Genomic DNA, 24111 nt, shown 5'->3' with positions numbered 1-24111 from the left:
CTATTTAAATCTTAAACTAGAGGGAAAGAGCCCGAAAGAGAGCAAAAACGCACCCAAAGTTCCCACCCACCCACTGCCTCGATTCACTTTCTCTCTCTCTGTTCTTAAATTGAGCCACTCCGCTCTCTCTATCCCGTGCACTATTCACACTTTTTCAACGCCAAATACTTCGCTTGTCAATCACTTTTTCCACATGTCACTTTCATGAGGCAGGCGCATGGAGATCCGAGCCGGTCACGCTAAGCCAGAGCCCCTCCAACCCCTCCTCTTTAATAATACATGGACACTTCCATTATGAGCTCTGATGCTGCCTTCAGGCTCAGGCAGACTACGGGGGTGAGAGGGGCGGGGTGAAGATGAGTTTAAGTTGTGGTGAGGGAGGGAGGGAAGAGAGACAGGGGATAGAGCCAAACTCTAGCGAAGCCCACCTCAAAACAGACACACATATACATACACACAAAGTGCCGGTCAAAAGTTTGGACATAACTACTCATTCAAGGGTAACCAAGAAAGTGTTAAACAAATCAAAAAATATTTTAGATTCTTCAAAGTAACCACCCTTTGCCTTGATGACAGCTTTGCACACTCTTGGCACTCTCTCAACCAGCAGCACCTGGAATGCTTTTCAAACAGTCTTGAAGGAGTTCCCACATATGCTGAGCACTTGTTGGCTGCATTTCCTTCACTCTACGGTCCAACTCATCCCAAACCATCCCAATCGATTTGAGGTCGGGTGATTGTGGAGGCCAGGTCATCTGATGCAGCACTCCATCACTCTCCTTCTTGGTCAAATAGCCCTTACAAAGCCTGAAGGTGTGTTTTGAGTCATTGTCCTGTTGAAAAACAATTGATAGTGGGACTAAGCGCAAGCCAGATGGGATGGCGTATCGCTACAGAATGCTGTGATAGCCATGCTGGTTAAGTGTGCCTTGAATTCTAAATCACAGACAGTGTCACCAGTATAGCACCCCGACACCATCACACCTCCTCCTCCATGCTTCACGGTGGGAACCACACATGCGGAGAGATTATCCGTTCAATTACTATTCGTCTCACAAAGACACGGGTGGTTGGAATCAAAAATCTCAAATTTCTCAAAGGACAGATTTCCAACGGTCCCCATGAGAGTCAGTTCATCATAATACTTGATGGTTTTTGCGTCTGCAAAACTTTCAAAGTTCTTTAAATTTCCAGGATTGACTAAGCTTAAAGTAATGATTGACTGTGGTTTGTCTTTGCTTATTTGAGCTGTTCTTTCCATAACATGGCCTTGGTATTTTAGCAGATAGGGCTATCTTCTGTATACACCCCTACCTGATCACAACATAACCGATTGGCTTAAACACACTAAGGAAAGAAATTCCACAAATTAATGTTTAACAAGGCACAGCTGTTCATTCAAATGCACTGCAGGTGACTACCTCACGAAGCTGGTTAAGAGAATGGTACTGTATATATTTTCCCCAGAGTGCACAAAAATTAGGAACACCTGCTTTCCATGACACAGACTGACCAGGTGAAAGCTATGATCCCTTATTGTCACCTGTAAATCCACTTCAATCAGTGTAGATGAAGGGGAGGTGACAGGTTAAAGAAGTATTTTAAAGCCTTGAGACATGGATTGTGTACCATTCAGAGGGTGAATGGGCAAGACAAAAGCTGTAAGTGCCTTTGAACGGGGTATGGTAGTAGGTGCCAGGCGCACTGGTTTGAATGGGTTAAGAACTGCAACGCTGCTGGGTTTTTCACACTCAACAGTGTCCCGTGTATGAAGGACTTGACAGAACTGTGGGAAGCATTGTAGAACGCTTTCAACACCTTGTAGAGTCCATGCCCTGATGAATTGAGGCTGTTCAGAGGGCAAAAGGGGGTGCAACACAATATTAGGAAGGTGTTCCTAATGTTTTGTACACTCAAATAGATAGGTGTGTGTATATATCTATAGTAGTAAATGGCGGGCAGGGAAGCAAACCCAGGTCGCAGGCGTGAAAGACAAACACCCTACGCATTTCACCAATATGATTATCCCACTTGGTGGGACTTGTAATATAGCAAAGATCACTTAAATATACAAACTGTACTTTTCAGATGCTTTACCGGTGCAAAACAGGGTGTGGTGTCTGACGAACTCTTTTCTTGAAATATAGTAAGGCTAACTGACTACAACATGTGTGATTATCAGACAGCCTTTGGTCACACGGACAGATGCCACAATGCATCTTTCACTGACAAAGTTGATCAACTTGTTTTGGAAACCACTTCAAAACAGACAGAAAACAGACCAATGGACAAACAGATGGGTTATCTATGGAGACTGACAGAAGCACAGCGGACATCAGAGAACCCAGACTCTCTGACTGTGGCTTGCGTCAGAAACATGACCGTTAACCCCCAAGACATGCTGCTGTCGTCTTCACAAACCTCCATGTGGGCTTCGTGTATCCACCGAGGTTAAGATGGGTTAGGGGAGGCCCAACCACAAGAAGACAGTAGCATTATATTGTACTCTCACATAGCGCAATCCCACACATACTGTAAAGATAGTGTCTCTGTGTGAGACAATAACAGCCTAACCTCTAGCCAAACTCTAGCTGTAAGCGTGAACAGACTGAACTGTAGTTGGATATAGAAGCGTAATGGGCAGTGAGCAGCTGCTGATGTTTTTAGCACTGTACAGTCCCATCATCTCTTATCCATGTGGTTGCAACAGACTCACAGCCGATGTCTGTCTGTGAGCGATACCGTACATACGAGCAATGGCTCAAGAGTGAATGTGTGTGTAACATGCATGCCTGAGTATGTTTTTGTATCAGTCTGTATCCTACCCTCCTCTCTCCCCATCCCCCAACAAAACTCCCATCTCACCCTTCTCTCTACCACCCCTTCCCCTTCTCATAAACACTTGCATGACAAAATGGGCCCTAGCGTTTGGCTGGGCTGTGGCGGCTGCAAATCTATATTAAATAGGTACAGTTAGGGCCTCCCGAGTGGCACAGAGTGCCACTAGAGATTATGGGTTCGAGTCCAGGCTCTGTTGCAGCCGGCCACGACCGGGAGGCCCATGGGGCGGCGCACAATTGGCCCAGCGTCGTCCGGGTTAATGGAGGGTTTGGCCGGCAGGGATAGCCTTGTCTCATCGCGCACTAGCGACTCCTGTGGCGGGCCGGGCCCAGTCCACGCTGACACGGTAGCCAGGTGTACGGTCTTTCCTCCGACACATTGGTGCGGCTGGCTTCCGGGTTGGATGGGCATGGTGTCAAGAAGCAGTGCGGCTTGGTTGGGTTTGTGTTCCGGAGGACGCATGGCTGTCGACCTTCGCCTCTCCCGAGTCCGTACGGGAGTTGCAGCGATGAGACAAGACTGTAACTACTACCAATTAGATACCATGAAATTGGGGAGAAAAATAAAATGGGTACAGCTGAAGTCAGAAGTTTACATACACCTTAGCCAAATAGATTTACTCAGTTTTTCACAATTCCTGACATTTAATCCTAGTAAAAATTCCCTGTTTTAGGTCAGTTAGGATCACCACTTTATTTTAAGGATGTGAAATGTCAGAATAATAGTAGAGAGATTTATTTCAGCTTTTATTTCTTTCATCACATTCCCAGTGGGTCAGAAGTTTACATACACTCAATTAGTATTTATCCTTTAAATTGTTTAACTTGGGTCAAACGTTTCAGGCAGCCTTCCACAAGCTTCCCACAATAAGATGGGTGAATTTTGGCCCACTCCTCCTGACAGAGCTGGTGTAACGGAGTCAGGATTGCAGGCCTCCTTGCTCGTACACGCTTTTTCAGTTCTGCCCACAAATTTTCTATACGATTGAGGTCAGGGCTTTGTGATGGCGACTCCAATACCTTGACTTTGTTGTCCTTAAGCCATTTTGCCACAACTTTGGAAGTATGCTTGCGGTCATTGTCCATTTGGAAGACCCATTTGCGACCAAGCTTTAACTTCCTGACTGATGTCTTGAGATGTTGCTTCATTATAGCCACAATTTTCCTCCCTCGTGATGGCATCTATTTTGTGAATTGCACCAGTCCCTCCTGCAGCAAAGCACCGCCATAACATGATGATGCCACCCCCGTGCTTCACGGTTGGGATGGTGTTCTTCGGCTGGCAAGCCTCCCCCTTTTTCAACGATGGTCATTATGGCCAAACAGTTCTAATTTTGTTTCATCAGATCAGAGGACATTTCTCCAAAAAGTACGATCTTTGTCCCCATGTGCAGTTGCAAACCAGTCTGGCTTTTTTATGGCAGTTCTGCAGCAGGTGCTTCTTCCTTGCCAAGCGGCCTTTCAGGTTATGTCGACATAGGACTCGTTTTACTGTGGATATAGATACTTTTGTACCCGTTTCCTCCAGCATCTTCACAAGGTCCTTTGCTGTTGTTCTGGGATTGATTTGCACTTTTCGCACCAAAGTACGTTCATCTCTCGGAGACAGAATGTGAACAGAATCCTTCCTGAGCGGTATGACGGCTGCGTGGTCCCATGGTGTTTATACTTGTGTACTATTGTTAGTACAGATGAACATGGTACCTTCAGGCGTTTGGAAATTGCTCCCAAGGATGAACCAGACTTGTGGACGTCTACAAAAAAAATGTCTTGGCTGATTTCTTTTGATTTTCCCATGATGTCAAGCAAAGAGGCACTGAGTTTGAAGGTAGGCCTTGAAATACATCCACAGGTACACCTCCAATTGACTGAAATGATGTCAATTAACCAGAAGCTTCTAAAGCCATGACATCCTTTTCTGGAATTTTCCAAGCTGTTTAAAGGCTCAGTCAACTTCGTGTATATAAAATTCTGACCCACCGGAATTGTGATACAGTGAATTATAAGTGAAATAATCTGTCTGTAAACAATTGTTTGAATAATGACTTGTGTTACGCAGAAAGGAGATGCCCTAACCAAATTGACAGAACTATATGTATGTATGAAACTTCTGACTTCAACTGTAGGGGAGTTTATCATTTATGGCAAAGGATTACTTTGGAGTCACTGGTCCCAGGCCTGCTCCTGTCCCTCTCCTCCTCATCCCTCCTTCCCCCTGCTCTCCCACTACAGTAGGCTGCTGACACAGAGAGTACTAACAATAGCGGACATGTGTAGGACTGCCGCTCTCTCCACTGCCCACCCCCACGGCCATTATAATAATATATTCAAGGATTAAAGGGGTTTTATCTTGGAGCTCCAATGCATTATGAATGGGGAATTTCAAAATTTAATTGCCCCGAATTAAATGATTCAAGATAATGTTTCTTTTATAAATTTGTAATAGGGCCAGAGAAAGGGAAAATACATTAAATAAAACTTTTTCCCCCAACAAAGGAGAAGAGAGGGAGAGAAAAAGTGAGAGAAAGAGAGAGAAAGATCAAGAGAAAGCGACATCAGAAGGGATGGTGACCTTGTGTCTCTGGAGGAGAGGATGGGCTGAAAGACAGGAGACAATGAGTGAGAAATTAGAACTTTAATCTGTTTCCATGTGGACAGTTTCATGACTGTATTCTGTCCTCCATAGTTAGTGTACATCACAACCTTCGGTATCTCTCACAGTCAGAGAAACAAGCCCAAAACTGCTGCATATCTGGATGTGCTGTAGCACAGTGTAACAACTATTGTACTTACTACATTTTTCACTGTACTTACACTGTATTTAGGGTAAGGGTTAGGGTCGGCTGACACAAATCTTATGTGGTTGACAGAATGTGAGAAGCCTTGGCTTCCGAGGGTTGAGGGGCCACAGTAGCTGTGCGCTACAGATTTCAACGATGAGTATGCCGTTCCTCCTCTCTAAAGCCCAGGAAGCTCCAATTCAAACTCCCATTAGACAGCTCTGCAAGCGTTATGTCAAAATACTTTTGTTACTCACCAAATATGGAGTGTCACTGAGCAATCGTCATCATCATCATCATCATCGTCATCATCATCATCATCATCATCATCATTTGAACTTCCAAAAAAAAATCTAGATCAAATGCCCAAGCAACTGGAAAAAATACAAATTTGGCGTCTCATTACTGCCACCCACAGGTCAGGAGTCTACAACAGCTTAATATAGTGGAGGCATGGTTTTCAGTTGCTTCTCAGGTAGCCTTCCACAAGTACATACCGGTCATAATGGGACGAAATGAAGAAATGTCTAATGGGAGTTTGAATTGTAACTTCCCGGGCGTTGGAGAAGAAGCACGTCATACTCATCGTCAGCATCTCTAACACACAGATACTGTGGCAGGGTTGGGGATACTGCTGTACGTACATTAACAATGTTCATACATTGTACTTGCAATATTAATCAAACAGTAATGAGGACACTAAAGTCCAATGTTACCACTAACTATTAATGTCAGAGGACGCACGTAGAGTACAGACGTGGGACCAGAGTACCAGTCCGTTTGTGCCATCATGCCAACTCCTTGTCACTCATTGGTTGGACAAGGACAGCTCTGGATACACCAGGTGCTGTGAATTGCTTGGAGAGTGCGATTGGTTAAAGCAGTCGGTAGATTCTCAGTAACAAGAAAAAACAAAGTCTTTAGAAAAGCAGCAGGTTGATTTGACCGGTAGAGAATGGTACAAATGATGAGTGAATGAAAATACAGAAAGGAAACAGTCCATGATGCAGAAACCAACATGGTGATAGTTCAATTAAAAGTTACAAAACTAACCCCTTTTAGTTTTAAACTACACAGTAGAATAGACTCAGATCTCAGAACTCTTTCACTTTGAGGTTGGTAACAGCATCAACTTATAGATAGACAAGTTATAATAAGCAGCACTAGCTAACACTTTGGGAGTAAGGTTAACTTTAACTAGTGAGGTGGTAATGGTGCCCCTCATATCCACCATCCATCACATGGCTTATTCACAGGGGGAGAACGCAGACACCAATATTCTGAATTAGCTCCCTCGGCTGTCCCGACATGATAACAGATAACATGATAATATTAACAACAGCTGGTGTACTGAAGCTAAGGGTTATTTAAGCGCTTTACATCGAACAACGAGAGCAAGCTAGACCTCCTCATGTCTCACTGCTATTCAATGCTAATAGAAAACCAACCGAGGCTTTGAAATGCAGAGCAGAGATCATAAAGACAAAATAAAAACATGGAGAAATAGCGACTGGATGAGAGACCGCGTTATCGATGTTCTGTTTGTTTTCTTTCTGGAGTGGAGAAAGGAGGAGTCAAAAACACTAAGGATGTCCAACAAAACAATAATCTAACAGAAATGAGTTGAAGTCCTTCATGTGAGACACGTCTAGGAGGTCACATGACATCTCTTGCTCTGTCTTGCTGATGAAGAGGTTTGAATTAGTTTCCATTCTGACTGTTATGGCTTTTTCATAATAGACTATAGCATTAGTCATATTCTTCATCAAAGCCGCAACGCATCCTCAGGCGATTAAACTGCAACTTGGAGAGCGGAGGTACATTCATAATAAAGTTGAACATTTTAAACATTGTTATTATTTAACGTTTTCAAAAACGACCCAAAACACCTTTTAGTCATCTAATTTCGCTCAATAAACACACTTATTATCCTTCAATTTTCCATCACATTTCAAAATTGTACATTATTCTCCGAGTAGAGAAATAAAATGCTGATTGCTCCCAGAACAAGAGCACAGGACATATCCGCGATTTTGTGTCAAAAGTTTCCTTCAGTTGTATTTTAAATGCTATTGAGTGAAACCAGGAAGTGTAACGTGAAAAGAGGGGCAGCGATGGTCTCAAACAACGAGCAACAAAGAACCGAATACACCACTGAAGAAGATTGTCAAGTGAAATTATAGCAGTCGTATATGGAGATAAACCACAGTAATAAACTGAGTGAGGAGTGAGGGGTAAAGCTGTTAGGATAAGATTTGGCTTGCTGAAGATAACATTAAACTCAATTCAATCTGCTCTTTCTTTCTGTTCACCCTACAGTAGTGGAACTGAAACCAGCGCTGCCATTGTTACTAACTACCATTGTCTCACAGCTCGTGTGTCAATAATCTCAAGGTAAACCAGTGAAGCACTGTAAAATAAAAAAAACAAAGCCAGTTGTTCATAAAACATTAGAAACGTTTACTGCTCAGATAAAAGGGAAAGGGGAGGGACATTGACTGGCACTGTGCAGTCTGCTGCGGTACGGAGGTAAAACTAACAAAGCAGTGGAAGGAGGGATGAACCAACCAACAGTGTTCAGTTTTTTACATCGGAATTCTTCATTAATTCTCCTTTATTTCTGTGAGTCACTTAAGAGACAACACTGACTGGCTGACTGACTGGCTGACCGACTGGCTGACTGGCTGGCACTGCTCTTCTTCTGCAATAAGGCCTAGCTAGATGATGATTACACCTATACACTGTTCACATTGGGCACGTCTCCAGTTCGTTCTGCACTCAGGTCCACGTCCACTTCCTGTGAGAGAGAAGCAGTAGCATTGTCTCCTCCGTTCTCCGTTTGGCCTTCTTGTTCCCGGGTGGTAGCTGGGTCAGCAGCGTCTGGCGTGGTGAACTTAGCAACCATACCATCCTCCTCCTGGGCAGGGCTAGCACTTTGGCCAGCGTCCAAGGAGGTTAAGCTAACTTTTTTGCTAGCCTCCTGATTCAGGCTAGCGTCCACACCAACCTCCAGGACTGGGCTAGCGTCCGTACCATTCCCGTTGACTACCACCTTCCCACCATCCCCGTTGACTATGAGGGAGGCTAGTTCCCTGGCTGCATCCCCTTGTCCCAGCTGCTGTACCTGGGCTAACACCCGTTCCACCGCTGCCTGGTCGTCGTCCTCCTCCTGAAGTTTCCTCAATATGAGAGGCAGCTTGGTGTCGGCCTCTGCGTTCTCCAGAAGGGAGATGTCGCTCTCCTCATAGCGGGGCAGCGGAGCGCCCTCCTCCTGCTGCTGCTGGAAGTGCAGGCGCCTGGCCTTGCCGCTGGCCACAACCTTCTCCAGGATCTGCTTCTCAGCCAGGCGTAGCTGGATGGCCACACGGGAGTGGAAGGAGAGGTCAGGATTCTCCAACACACACTGGTCATCCTGGAGGACGGAGGGAGGTGGGGAGACATTGGGCAGAGAGGAAGGGAGTGAGGTAGAGCAGACACACACACACAGAGACAGACAGAGACAGCGGGGAGAAAGCAGAGAGAGAAAGGGAGTGAGGTAGAGCAGACACACAGAGACAGACAGAGACAGGGGGGGGGGGCAGAGAGAGAAAGGGAGTGAGGTAGAGCAGACACACACACACACAGAGACAGGGGGGAAGCAGAGAGAGAAAGGGAGTGAGGTAGAGCAGACACACAGAGACAGACAGAGACAGGGGGGGCAGAGAGAGAAAGGGAGTGAGGTAGAGCAGACACACAGAGACAGACAGAGACAGGGGGAAGCAGAGAGAGAAAGGGAGTGAGGTAGAGCAGACACACAGAGACAGACAGAGACAGGGGGAGCAGAGAGAGAAAGGGAGTGAGGTAGAGCAGACACACACACACAGAGACAGACAGAGACAGCGGGGGAAAGCAGAGAGAGAAAGGGAGTGAGGTAGAGCAGACACACACACACAGAGACAGACAGAGACAGGGGGGGGCAGAGAGAAAGGGAGTGAGGTAGAGCAGACACACACACACACAGAGACAGGGGGGAAGCAGAGAGAGAAAGGGAGTGAGGTAGAGCAGACACACAGAGACAGACAGAGACAGGGGGGGCAGAGAGAGAAAGGGAGTGAGGTAGAGCAGACACACAGAGACAGACAGAGACAGGGGGGATGCAGAGAGAGAAAGGGAGTGAGGTAGAGCAGACACACAGAGACAGACAGAGACAAGGGGGGAGCAGAGAGAGAAAGGGAGTGAGGTAGAGCAGACACACACACACAGAGACAGACAGACAGCAGAGAGAAAGGGAGGGGGGAAAGACAGACAGAGAGAAAGACAGACAGACAGAGCAGACAGACACACAGAGACAGACAGACAGACAGACAGACAGACAGACAGACAGACAGACAGACAGACAGACAGACAGACAGACAGACAGACAGAGACAGACAGAGACAGACAGAGACAGACAGACAGAGACAGACAGAGACAGCAGGGGGAAAGCAGAGAGAAAGGGAGTGAGGAAGAGCAGACACACACACACACAGACAGACAGAGACAGGGGGGAAAGCAGAGAGAAAGGGAGTGAGGTAGAGCAGACACACACACAGAGACAGACAGACAGACAGACAGACAGACAGACAGACAGACAGACAGACAGACAGACAGACAGACAGACAGACAGACAGACAGACAGACAGACAGAGACAGACAGAGACAGACAGAGACAGACAGAGACAGACAGAGACAGCAGGGGGAAAGCAGAGAGAAAGGGAGTGAGGTAGAGCAGACACACACACACAGAGACAGACAGAGACAGACAGAGACAGGGGGGGGAAAGCAGAGAGAGGAAGGGATAACATACAGAAGGCAGAGGAAGAGTTTGTTAACTTATCAGGTTGAGAATGGGTCCTGTTGAAATATACTAAACATTACTTTATACAACACTGATACAGAGTAGACACGCTGACCCAAAACAACACAGTGAGGTGGGTGAAATCTTCACTGACTTGGGAGCTGGTCTTGTAGGTCTGGAGCAGCAGGGCAGCCCTGGTCTCCAGGAATGTCCAAAGTTTCATCTCATTGTCCCAGCTCACTGGGAACTCCGTGTTACCTAGTGTGAAAACCTTATTGATGGCATGTTCACCTACCAGGTAGTCCTTCAGCTCCTCTGTGGAGAGAAACAGTTAAATGGCAGTGAACCAGAATGGCAGGACCAATATGATTACAGAGGGAAAACACAAGTACACAATTCAGGTCTATTCATCCTAGGGACAGATTTTTATAGCTAAACAGGTACACATATTTGTAAAGATGTCCATTTAGTTTGGTGACATTAATTTAAAAGAATATCAGACTAAGGTTAAGATAAGGGACTGTTATTCTACAGGTTGACTGGTAGCCAACTGCTGTTTTCCAGATCTTTCTTTTGATCTGCGATATTATGTAAGGCTCAATTACGCTGGAGGAGGAGACATGAAAGGAGAGGACATAAAAGGAGGGGAGGGTGAAAAGGAGGCGAGGGTGAAAAGGAGGGGAGGATGAAAAGGAGGGGAGGGTGAAAAGGAGGCGAGGGCGAAAAGGAGGCGAGGGCGAAAAGGAGGCGAGGGCGAAAAGGAGGCGAGGGCGAAAAGGAGGAGGGCGAAAGGAGGGGAGGATGAAAAGGAGGGGATGATGAAAAGGAGGGGATGATGAAAAGGAGGGGAGGATGAAAAGGAGGGGACATGAAAGGAGGGGAGGATGAAAAGGATGGGAGGATGAAAAGGAGGGGAGGATGAAAAGGAGGGGACATGAAAGGAGGGGAGGATGAAAAGGAGGGGACATGAAAGGAGGGGATGATGAAAAGGAGGGGACATGAAAAGGAGGGGAGGATGAAAAGGAGGGGACATGAAAAGGAGGGAGGATGAAAGGAGGGGACATGAAAGGAGGGGAGGATGAAAAGGAGGGGAGGATGAAAAAAGGAGGGGAGGATGAAAAGGAGGGGAGGATGAAAAGGAGGGGAGGATGAAAAGGAGGGGACATGAAAAGGAGGGGAGGATGAAAAGGAGGGGACATGAAAAAAGGATGAAAAGGAGGATGAAAAGGAGGGGAGGATGAAAAGGAGGGGAGGATGAAAAGGAGGGGACATGAAAGGAGGGGAGGATGAAAAGGAGGGGAGGATGAAAAGGAGGGGAGGATGAAAAGGAGGGGAGGATGAAAAGGAGGGGACATGAAAGGAGGGGAGGATGAAAAGGAGGGGAGGATGAAAAGGAGGGGACATGAAAGGAGGGGAGGATGAAAAGGAGGGGACATGAAAAGGAGGGGAGGGTGAAAGGAGGGGAAATGAAAGGATGGGAGGATGAAAAGGAGGGGGAGGATGAAAAGGAGGGGACATGAAAGGAGGGGGAGGATGAAAAGGAGGGGACATGAAAGGAGGGGATGATGAAAAGGAGGGGACATGAAAAGGAGGGGAGGGTGAAAAGGAGGGGACATGAAAGGAGGGGAGGATGAAAAGGAGGGGACATGAAAAGGAGGGGAGGGTGAAAGGAGGGGACATGAAAGGATGGGAGGGTGAAAAGGAGGGGAGGATGAAAAGGAGGGGACATGAAAGGAGGGGAGGATGAAAAGGAGGGGACATGAAAGGATGGAAGGGTGAAAAGGAGGGGAGGATGAAAAGGAGGGGAGGATGAAAAGGAGGGGACATGAAAGGAGGGGACATGAAAGGAGGGGAGGATGAAAAGGAGGGGAGGATGAAAGGAGGGGAGGATGAAAAGGAGGGGACATGAAAAGGAGGGGAGGATGAAAAGGAGGGGACATGAAAAGGAGGGGAGGGTGAAAGGAGGGGACATGAAAGGATGGGAGGGTGAAAAGGAGGGGAGGATGAAAAGGAGGATGGGAGGATGAAAAGGAGGGGAGGATGAAAAGGAGGGGACATGAAAGGAGGGGAGGGTGAAAGGAGGGGAGAGTGAAAGGAGGATGGGAGGGTGAAAGGAGGGGAGGATGAAAAGGAGGGGATGATGAAAAGGAGGGGATGATGAAAGGGAGGGGACATGAAAGGAGGGGAGGATGAAAAGGAGGGGAGGATGAAAAGGAGGGGACATGAAAGGAGGGGAGGGTGAAAGGAGGGGAGGGTGAAAGGAGGGGAGGGTGAAAGGAGGGGAGGGTGAAAGGAGGGGAGGGTGAAAAGGAAAGTATATTTTAGTAATTACATTTACTTTTGATACCAAAGTATATTTGAAACCAAATAGTTTTAGACTTTTACTTAAGTAGTATTTTACTGGGTGACTTTCACTTGAGTCACTTTCTATTAAGGTATTTTTACTTTTACTCAAGTATGATGGGGGGGAACTTTTTCCACCACTGCTCATCTCTGTACCCCACACATACAGATAATTGTAAGGTCCCTCAGGCCGAGCAGTGAATTTCAAAAAAAGATTAATCCACAAAGGTTTTCCAATGCCTCACAAAGAAGGGCACCTATTGGTAGATGAGTAGAAATCCAATAAAACAAGGCCAAATATACAACGTAGTTGCTTACCAAGACGACATTGAATGTTCGAGTGGCTTTAGTTACAGTTTGGACTTAAAATCATTTTGAAAATTCTATGGCAAGACTTGAAAATGGATGTCTAACAATGACTAACAACCTACTTGACAGAGCTTGAAGAATAAAAAAATGAATGTGCAAATATTGTACAATCCAGGTGTGCAAAAGCTCTTTGAGACTCTGTAATCGCTGCCAAAATGTGCTTTTAACACATATTGACTCAGGGGGTTGAGTAGTTATCTAATCAAGATAGTGTTGTATTTTTCATAAATGATTTACAAACGTTAGAATTTTTCATCCACTTTTACAGAGTATTTTGTGTAGATCGTTGACACAAAAATACATAAATACAATTTTTTTTTTAAATCGACCAAGTCGTCGTCTGTTCTTTCGTCCAATCGATTGGTCAATTTAAAAAAATCATATATTATTCAATATGTTGACACGTGTTTTAATCAAATCAACTATATTCACTGAGCTTGTCTGATGCTTTAAGCACACTGTTTGATTAAATAATTAAGACACACAAATAACTACATGTACTCCGACCAGCAATTGATTTGATTGTGCCAGGCTCAGACTTGCGAGTGACTGTGACTAGAACCAGTTGTCTCTCTCTCCCCCCTGCTGTAGCGACCACCACTGAACATCAAAGTGTTTATCGAGCTGTCCATGTTGCTGAAACTGCAAGATAATTACAGCTATTTCTGACTGAAAAGTTCTGTTACCGAAATCCCCAATTTGTTTAGGAAAAACTTTCCATATTCCCTCAATCCTTGCTCTCTTTCCGTGACACAAGTATGCATCTCATGCACGTGACCAAAGACCTAATGGCACGGGACTAGTATTCCTACAGATCGTTGATCGTTGGTTGTGTTATTATTACTCCAGAACGTCCATTATTCAGGATAACTAGTTGGGCGGGATAGTTTTTTCCCTAAACTAGTTGTTTTTTCTAATAAATGGACAGTTATGACGAAAGCCTGGAGGTTTTATTATAGGTGTCAAGATGCTGTATTTCCACATGTCCAGGTGACAGGGCCACACTGATAACTCCAGCTTGGATCCCAAGTTTCTAAACCATACCAAACCAGCTTTCCTATAGTGTCACCATATTACTGGAATTGAGGAAGTGTGATCATAATCATTAGGATATTATAGCGATCTGTAGTACGTCCTAAATGCCCCCCAGTCTTCAGATGTGAGCTAAACAGTGCAATTGCACTTGAGATGCCTTTTAAAGTGAACTCATCATTTCCAAACGTTTAGGGCAGTTGAATGCTGCTCTGTGATCTATTAACAGCAAGGATTGCATTAAATAGACTGAGTTTGCTTTAGCCTGCCTGGAGTACCAGGACTTTTCCCATTAACTTACATTTACATTTAAGTCATTTAGCAGACGCTCTTATCCAGAGCGACCTGCAGGGGCAGTATTGAATAGCTTGGATGAAAAGGTTCCCAGAGGAAACTGCCTGCTCCTCAGTCCCAGTTGCTAATATATGCATATTATTATTAGTATTGGATAGAAAAACACTCTGAAGTTTCTAAAACTGTTTGAATGAAGTCTGTGAGTATAATAGAAGTCATATGGCAGGCAAAAACGAGAGAAAAAAATCCAACCAGGAAGTGGGAAATCTGAGGTTTGTAGGTTTTCAACTCATCACCTTTCGAATACACAGTGGGATATGGGTCATTTTGCACTTCCTAAGGCTTCCACTAGATGTCAACAGTCACTAGATGTCAACAGTTAGAACCTTGTCTGATGCTTCTACTGGGAAGGAGGAGCGATTGAGAGCTAATTGAGTAAGGTCTACCATGACCTGAACATGCGTTGACCACGAGCGTTCATGTGAGAGCGAGCTCTGTTCTATCCCACTTCTGAAGACAAAGGAATTCTCCAGTTGGAACATTATTGAAGATTTATGTTAAAAACATCCTAAAGATTGATTCAATACACTGTTTGACATGTTTCTACTGACTGTTACAGAACTTTTTGACATTTCGTCTGCTTTTAGTGAACGCGCTTCGTGACTTTGGATTTGTTTACCAAACGCGCTAACAAAAGTAGCTATTTGGGCATAAATGATGGACATTACCGAACAAATCAAACATTTATTGTGGAACTGGGATTCCTGGGAGTGCATTCTGATGAAGATCATCAAAGGTAAGTGAATATTTATAATGTTATTTCTGACTTCTGTTGACTGCACAATATGGCGGATATATTTTTGTCTTGATTGGGCTGAGTGCAGACCTCAGATTATTGCATGGTGTGCTTTTTCCGTTAAGCTTTTTGAAATCTGACACAGCGGTTGTATTAAGGAGAAGTGGATCTAAAATTCCATGTATAACACTTGATCTTTGATCAACGTTTATTATGAGTATTTCTGGAAATTGACATGGCTCTCTGCATAATCACCGGATGTTTTTGGAACTACTGAACATAATTATACTGAGATTTTTTTTATATAAATATGAACTTTACTGAACAAAACATACATGTATTGTGTAACATGAAGTCCTATGAGTGTCATCTGATGAAGATCATCAAAGGTTAGTGATTAATTTTACATCTATTTGTGCTTTTTGTGACTCCTGTCTTTGGCTGGTAAAATGGCTGTGTTTTTCTGTGATTTGGAGGTGACCAAACATTCATTTGTGGTGCTTTCGCTGTAAAGCCTTTTTGAAATTTGACACTGTGGTGGGATTAAGAACAAGATTACCTTTAAAATGGTATAAGGTAGTTGTATGTTTGAGGAATTTTAATTATGAGATTTCTGTTGTTTGAATTTGGCGCCCTGCACTTTCACTGGCTGTTGTCATACCGATCCCGTTAACGGAATTGCAGCCCTAAAATTTTCAACAAGTTAGCCAATCAAGTAAAGTATTTGAAATGATTTCAAACTGTATTTGAATCCTGGTCTGCCCAGCTTCTAGCCAGAGGACGCTAGCCTGGCAGTGAGATTTATGTCATCAGTCACTAGGTGTTTCAACATGTGAATGAATATTTTTCAGACCCTCTGAATGTGGATAACTCCCAATTCACAACTGGTGTCATGCCTTGTTTGTTTGGGCTCACTGAGTGTGTGCATGTATGGGTGTGTATGTATGTGTGTGTGTGAGAGAGAGACAGAAACAACAGAGAGACAGACAGGCATACACTTATAGACAGACAGGCAGACAGACACTTCTAGACAGACAGGCAGACACTTCTAGACAGACAGGCAGACACTTCTAGACAGACAGGCAGACAGACAGACAGGCAGACAGACAGACAGACAGACAGACAGTCAGACAGACAGACAGACAGGCAGGCAGGCAGGCAGGCAGGCAGGCAGGCAGGCAGGCAGGCAGGCAGGCAGGCAGGCAGGCAGGCAGGCAGGCAGACACTTATAGACAGACACTTATAGACAGACAGACAGACAGACAGACAGACAGACAGACAGACAGACAGGCAGGCAGACAGGCAGGCAGACAGACACTTATAGACAGACAGACAGGCAGGCAGACACTTACAGACAGGCAGACACTTATAGACAGACAGACAGGCAGACACTTATAGACAGACAGACAGGCAGACACTTATAGACAGACAGACAGGCAGACACTTATAGACAGACAGACAGACAGGCAGACAGACAGACACAGACAGACAAACACACACTTAGACACACAGACAGGCAGGCAGGCAGACACTTACAGACAGGCAGACACTTATAGACAGACAGACAGACAGACAGACACTTATAGACAGACAGACAGGCAGACAGACAGACAGGCAAGCAGGCAGACAGAGACAGACAGACAGACATAAAGGCAGACACTTATAGACAGACAGACAGACACAGACAGACAGACAGACAGACACTTATAGACAGACACTTAGACAGACACAGGCATACACAGACAGGCATACACCGACAGACAGACAGACAGGCATACACAGACAGACAGACAGGCATACACAGACAGACAGACAGGCATACACCGACAGACAGACAGGCATACACCGACAGACAGGCATACACCGACAGACAGGCATACACCGACAGACAGGCATACACCGACAGACAGGCAGACATACACCGACAGACAGACAGACATACACCGACAGACAGACAGACATACACCGACAGACACCGACAGGCATACACCGACAGACACCGACAGGCATACACCGACAGACAGACAGGCATACACCGACAAACAGACAGACAGGCGTACACCGACAAACAGACAGACAGGCATACACCGGCAAACAGACAGACAGGCGTACACCGGCAAACAGACAGACAGGCATACACCGGCAAACAGACAGACAGGCATACACCGGCAAACAGACAGACAGGCATACACCGGCAGACAGACAGACAGACATACACAGACAGACATACACAGACAGACAGACACAGACAGACAGACAGACAGACAGACAGACAGACAGACAGACAGACAGAGACGGGCATACACACACAGACAGACAGACGGGCATACACAGACAGACAGACAGGCATACACAGACAGACAGGCATACACAGACAGACAGACAGACAGACAGACAGACAGACAGACAGACAGACAGACAGACAGACAGACAGACAGGCATACACAGACAGACAGACAGACAGACAGGCATACACCGACAGACAGGCATACACCGACAGACAGGCATACACCGACAGACAGACAGACAGGCATACACCGACAAACAGACAGACAGGCATACACCGACAGACCGACAGACATACACCGACAGACCGACAGACATACACCGACAGACCGACAGACATACACCGACAGACATACAGACAGACAGACACCGACAGACAGACAGGCATACACAGACAGACAGACAGACAGACAGACAGACAGACAGACAGGCATACACAGACAGACAGACATACAGACGGGCATACAGACAGACAGACATATACAGACAGACAGACATACAGACACAGACAGACGGGCATACACAGACAGACAGACAGACGGGCATACACAGACAGACAGACGGGCATACACAGACAGACAGACGGACGGGCATACACAGACAGACAGACAGACGGGCATACACAGACAGACAGACAGACAGACGGGCATACACAGACAGACATACAGACGGGCATACAGACAGACATACAGACAGACGGGCATACAGACAGACAGACATATACAGACAGACAGACAGACAGACATACAGACACAGACAGACGGGCATACACAGACACAGACAGACGGGCATACACAGACACAGACAGACGGGCATACACAGACAGACAGACGGGCATACACAGACAGACAGACGGGCATACACAGACAGACAGACAGACAGACAGACAGACAGACAGACGGGCATACACAGACAGACAGACGGACGGGCATACACAGACAGACAGACAGACGGGCATACACAGACAGACAGACAGACGGGCATACACAGACAGACAGACAGACAGACGGGCATACACAGACAGACAGACAGACGGGCATACACAGACAGACAGACAGACGGGCATACACAGACAGACAGACGGGCATACACAGACAGACAGACGGGCATACAGACAGACAGACATATACAGACAGACAGACGGGCATACACAGACAGACATACAGACGGGCATACAGACGGGCATACAGACAGACGGGCATACAGACAGACATATACAGACAGACAGACAGACAGACAGACGGGCATACACAGACAGACAGACGGGCATACACAGACAGACAGACGGGCATACACAGACAGACAGACAGACGGGCATACACAGACAGACAGACAGACGGGCATACACAGACAGACAGACAGACGGGCATACACAGACAGACAGACAGACGGGCATACACAGACAGACAGACGGGCATACAGACAGACAGACATACAGACAGACGGGCATACAGACAGACATATACAGACAGACAGACGGGAATACAGACACAGACAGACGGGCATACACAGACAGACAGACGGGCATACACAGACAGACAGACGGGCATACACAGACAGACAGACGGGCATACACAGACAGACAGACGGGCATACACAGACAGACAGACGGGCATACACAGACAGACAGACGGGCATACACAGACAGACAGACGGGCATACACAGACAGACAGACGGGCATACACAGACACAGACGGGCATACACAGACAGACAGACAGACAGGCATACAGACAGACAGACATACAGACGGGCATACAGACAGACAGACAGACATACAGACGGGCATACAGACAGACAGACATATACAGACATACAGACACAGACAGACGGGCATACACAGACAGACAGACAGACGGGCATACACAGACAGACAGACGGGCATACACAGACAGACAGACGGACGGGCATACACAGACAGACGGGCATACACAGACAGACAGACAGACGGGCATACACAGACAGACAGACGGGCATACACAGACAGACAGACGGGCATACACAGACAGACATACAGACGGGCATACAGACAGACATACAGACAGACGGGCATACAGACAGACAGACATATACAGACAGACAGACAGACATACAGACACAGACAGACGGGCATACACAGACAGACAGACAGACATACAGACAGACGGGCATACAGACAGACAGACATATACAGACAGACAGATGGGCATACACAGACAGACAGACGGGCATACACAGACAGACAGACAGACGGGCATACAGACGGGCATACACAGACAGACGGGCATACAGACAGACAGACAGACGGGCATACAGACACAGACAGACGGGCATACACAGACATACAGACAGACATACAGACGGGCATACAGACAGACAGACATATACAGACAGACATACAGACACAGACAGACGGGCATACACAGACAGACAGACAGACGGGCATACACAGACAGACAGACAGACGGGCATACACAGACAGACAGACAGACAGACGGGCATACACAGACAGACAGACAGACGGGCATACACAGACAGACAGACAGACAGACAGACAGACGGGCATACACAGACAGACATACAGACGGGCATACAGACAGACATACAGACAGACGGGCATACAGACAGACATATACAGACAGACAGACAGACATACAGACACAGACAGACGGGCATACACAGACAGACAGACGGACGGGCATACACAGACAGACGGACGGGCATACACAGACAGACAGACGGGCATACACAGACAGACAGACGGGCATACAGACAGACAGACGGGCATACAGACAGACAGACGGGCATACAGACAGACAGACGGGCATACAGACAGACAGACGGGCATACAGACAGACAGACGGGCATACACAGACAGACAGACAGACAGACGGGCATACACAGACAGACAGACAGACGGGCATACACAGACAGACAGACGGGCATACACAGACAGACAGACGGGCATACACAGACAGACAGACGGGCATACACAGACAGACAGACGGGCATACACAGACAGACAGACAGACGGGCATACACAGACAGACAGACAGACGGGCATACACAGACAGACAGACAGACGGGCATACACAGACAGACGGGCATACACAGACAGACAGACAGACGGGCATACACAGACAGACAGACAGGCAGACAGACAGACAGACGGGCATACACAGACAGACAGACGGGCATACACAGACAGACAGACGGGCATACACAGACAGACAGACGGGCATACACAGACAGACAGACGGGCATACACAGACAGACAGACGGGCATACACAGACACAGACGGGCATACACAGACAGACAGACAGACAGGCATACAGACAGACATACAGACGGGCATACAGACAGACAGACAGACATACAGACGGGCATACACAGACAGACAGACAGACAGACGGGCATACACAGACAGACAGACAGACGGGCATACACAGACAGACAGACAGACAGACGGGCATACACAGACAGACAGACAGACGGGCATACACAGACAGACAGACAGACGGGCATACACAGACAGACAGACGGGCATACACAGACAGACAGACGGGCATACACAGACAGACATACAGACGGGCATACAGACGGGCATACAGACAGACGGGCATACAGACAGACATATACAGACAGACAGACAGACAGACAGACAGACGGGCATACACAGACAGACAGACAGACAGACGGGCATACACAGACAGACAGACGGGCATACACAGACAGACAGACAGACGGGCATACACAGACAGACAGACAGACGGGCATACACAGACAGACAGACGGGCATACACAGACAGACAGACAGACGGGCATACACAGACAGACAGACGGGCATACAGACAGACAGACATACAGACAGACGGGCATACAGACAGACATATACAGACAGACAGACGGGAATACAGACACAGACAGACGGGCATACACAGACAGACAGACGGGCATACACAGACAGACAGACGGGCATACACAGACAGACAGACGGGCATACACAGACAGACAGACGGGCATACACAGACAGACAGACGGGCATACACAGACAGACAGACGGGCATACACAGACAGACAGACGGGCATACACAGACAGACAGACGGGCATACACAGACACAGACGGGCATACACAGACAGACAGACAGACAGGCATACAGACAGACAGACATACAGACGGGCATACAGACAGACAGACAGACATACAGACGGGCATACAGACAGACAGACATATACAGACATACAGACACAGACAGACGGGCATACACAGACAGACAGACAGACGGGCATACACAGACAGACAGACGGGCATACACAGACAGACAGACGGACGGGCATACACAGACAGACGGGCATACACAGACAGACAGACAGACGGGCATACACAGACAGACAGACGGGCATACACAGACAGACAGACGGGCATACACAGACAGACATACAGACGGGCATACAGACAGACATACAGACAGACGGGCATACAGACAGACAGACATATACAGACAGACAGACAGACATACAGACACAGACAGACGGGCATACACAGACAGACAGACAGACATACAGACAGACGGGCATACAGACAGACAGACATATACAGACAGACAGATGGGCATACACAGACAGACAGACGGGCATACACAGACAGACAGACAGACGGGCATACAGACGGGCATACACAGACAGACGGGCATACAGACAGACAGACAGACGGGCATACAGACACAGACAGACGGGCATACACAGACATACAGACAGACATACAGACGGGCATACAGACAGACAGACATATACAGACAGACATACAGACACAGACAGACGGGCATACACAGACAGACAGACAGACGGGCATACACAGACAGACAGACAGACGGGCATACACAGACAGACAGACAGACAGACGGGCATACACAGACAGACAGACAGACGGGCATACACAGACAGACAGACAGACAGACAGACAGACAGACAGACAGACAGACAGACGGGCATACACAGACAGACATACAGACGGGCATACAGACAGACATACAGACAGACGGGCATACAGACAGACATATACAGACAGACAGACAGACATACAGACACAGACAGACGGGCATACACAGACAGACAGACGGACGGGCATACACAGACAGACGGACGGGCATACACAGACAGACAGACGGGCATACACAGACAGACAGACGGGCATACAGACAGACAGACGGGCATACAGACAGACAGACGGGCATACAGACAGACAGACGGGCATACAGACAGACAGACGGGCATACAGACAGACAGACGGGCATACACAGACAGACAGACAGACAGACAGACAGACGGGCATACACAGACAGACAGACAGACGGGCATACACAGACAGACAGACGGGCATACACAGACAGACGGGCATACACAGACAGACAGACGGGCATACACAGACAGACAGACAGACGGGCATACACAGACAGACAGACAGACGGGCATACACAGACAGACAGACAGACGGGCATACACAGACAGACGGGCATACACAGACAGACAGACAGACGGGCATACACAGACAGACAGACAGGCAGACAGACAGACAGACGGGCATACACAGACAGACAGACGGGCATACACAGACAGACAGACAGGCATACACAGACAGACAGACAGACAGACAGACAGACAGACAGACAGACAGACAGACAGACAGACAGACAGACAGACAGACAGACAGACAGACAGAGTGTGTGTGTGTGTGTCTTACCCTCAGTCATACAGAAGACTCTGAGGAAGGCTAGTAGCTGGGCAGAGATTGGAGGATCGCTACAGTGCAGGGCAAAGATACTGGACCTGATGAGGGGGGAGAGAGAGGCAAAGAGGGCAAGAGAAAGAGTAAAAAGAAACATCACAGTACAGACACAACAACTTCTCCAATTCACATTACCCTTTGCACACACAGATATGACCTCATAAAGCTAGACCAGTAGACCCCACAGGACCTTGTAGCCCCAACCGAAAAACCTTCCACAACGAATCCCTGTATGACGTGAACCATCTAAAAACCCTGATCAGTGGCTTGGTAGGTACAGTAGATGTTAATGGTGGCCAGTGGCCCACAATTAACCCAGGGCCACTCACGTTTAGCATGGAGGCCGAACCCCTGATGCAATTTTAATAGCCACTCGATCAATTACAAGCAAGAGAGAGTGAATGAGCAAGAGACAGAGAGACCACTACACCACGGGTGACCAGGCTGGTGGGGTGACCAGGCTGGTGGGGTGACCAGGCTGGTGAGCCGGTGTGGGTGCTGGCTTCTGTTCCAGCCAAGCAGAATTGTTTTTGGGGCTTTGGTCATTTGAAATCTATCCAGAATAAACATAGCATCATTGTCTCAGAATAGGTCTCTATACCATGAGAGAACCTTTCCATCCTCCCCTTGACATTTACATCAACAGGAAGCTTAATCATTTTATCATGACATTAATATCATGCAGCCCTCCCCTCTTGTCATTTTAAATGCTTTTTAATCTCTTATTGACGGGGCATTCTGGAAATTAGATTAGAAAGCCATTGTTGAACTGAAATTGGTACTTAATGCA

At 47.1% G+C, this 24111-nt stretch overlaps 1 protein-coding gene across 1 annotated transcript in view; it reads right to left on the bottom strand.

Annotated features, from left to right (window-relative positions):
* Nucleotides 1-8059: 8059 nt before the first annotated feature.
* LOC124046657 (actin-histidine N-methyltransferase-like) overlaps nucleotides 8060-24111 on the bottom strand; it is a 53590-nt gene continuing 37538 nt past the window's right edge. Inside the window, exons 11-13 of the mRNA XM_046367282.1 lie at nucleotides 23277-23362; nucleotides 10591-10751; nucleotides 8060-9032 (exon numbers count right to left, since the gene is read on the bottom strand). Coding sequence (XP_046223238.1) covers nucleotides 8355-9032; nucleotides 10591-10751; nucleotides 23277-23362 — 925 coding nt within the window. The 3' untranslated portion in view covers nucleotides 8060-8354. The remainder of the gene's footprint in view (nucleotides 9033-10590; nucleotides 10752-23276; nucleotides 23363-24111) is intronic.

Source organism: Oncorhynchus gorbuscha, linkage group LG10 (genome assembly GCF_021184085.1).
Source record: "Oncorhynchus gorbuscha isolate QuinsamMale2020 ecotype Even-year linkage group LG10, OgorEven_v1.0, whole genome shotgun sequence".
Lineage (NCBI taxonomy): Eukaryota > Metazoa > Chordata > Actinopteri > Salmoniformes > Salmonidae > Oncorhynchus > Oncorhynchus gorbuscha.
Note: the sequence above shows the minus strand (reverse complement) of the source record. Positions and strands in the feature narration are given on the sequence as shown.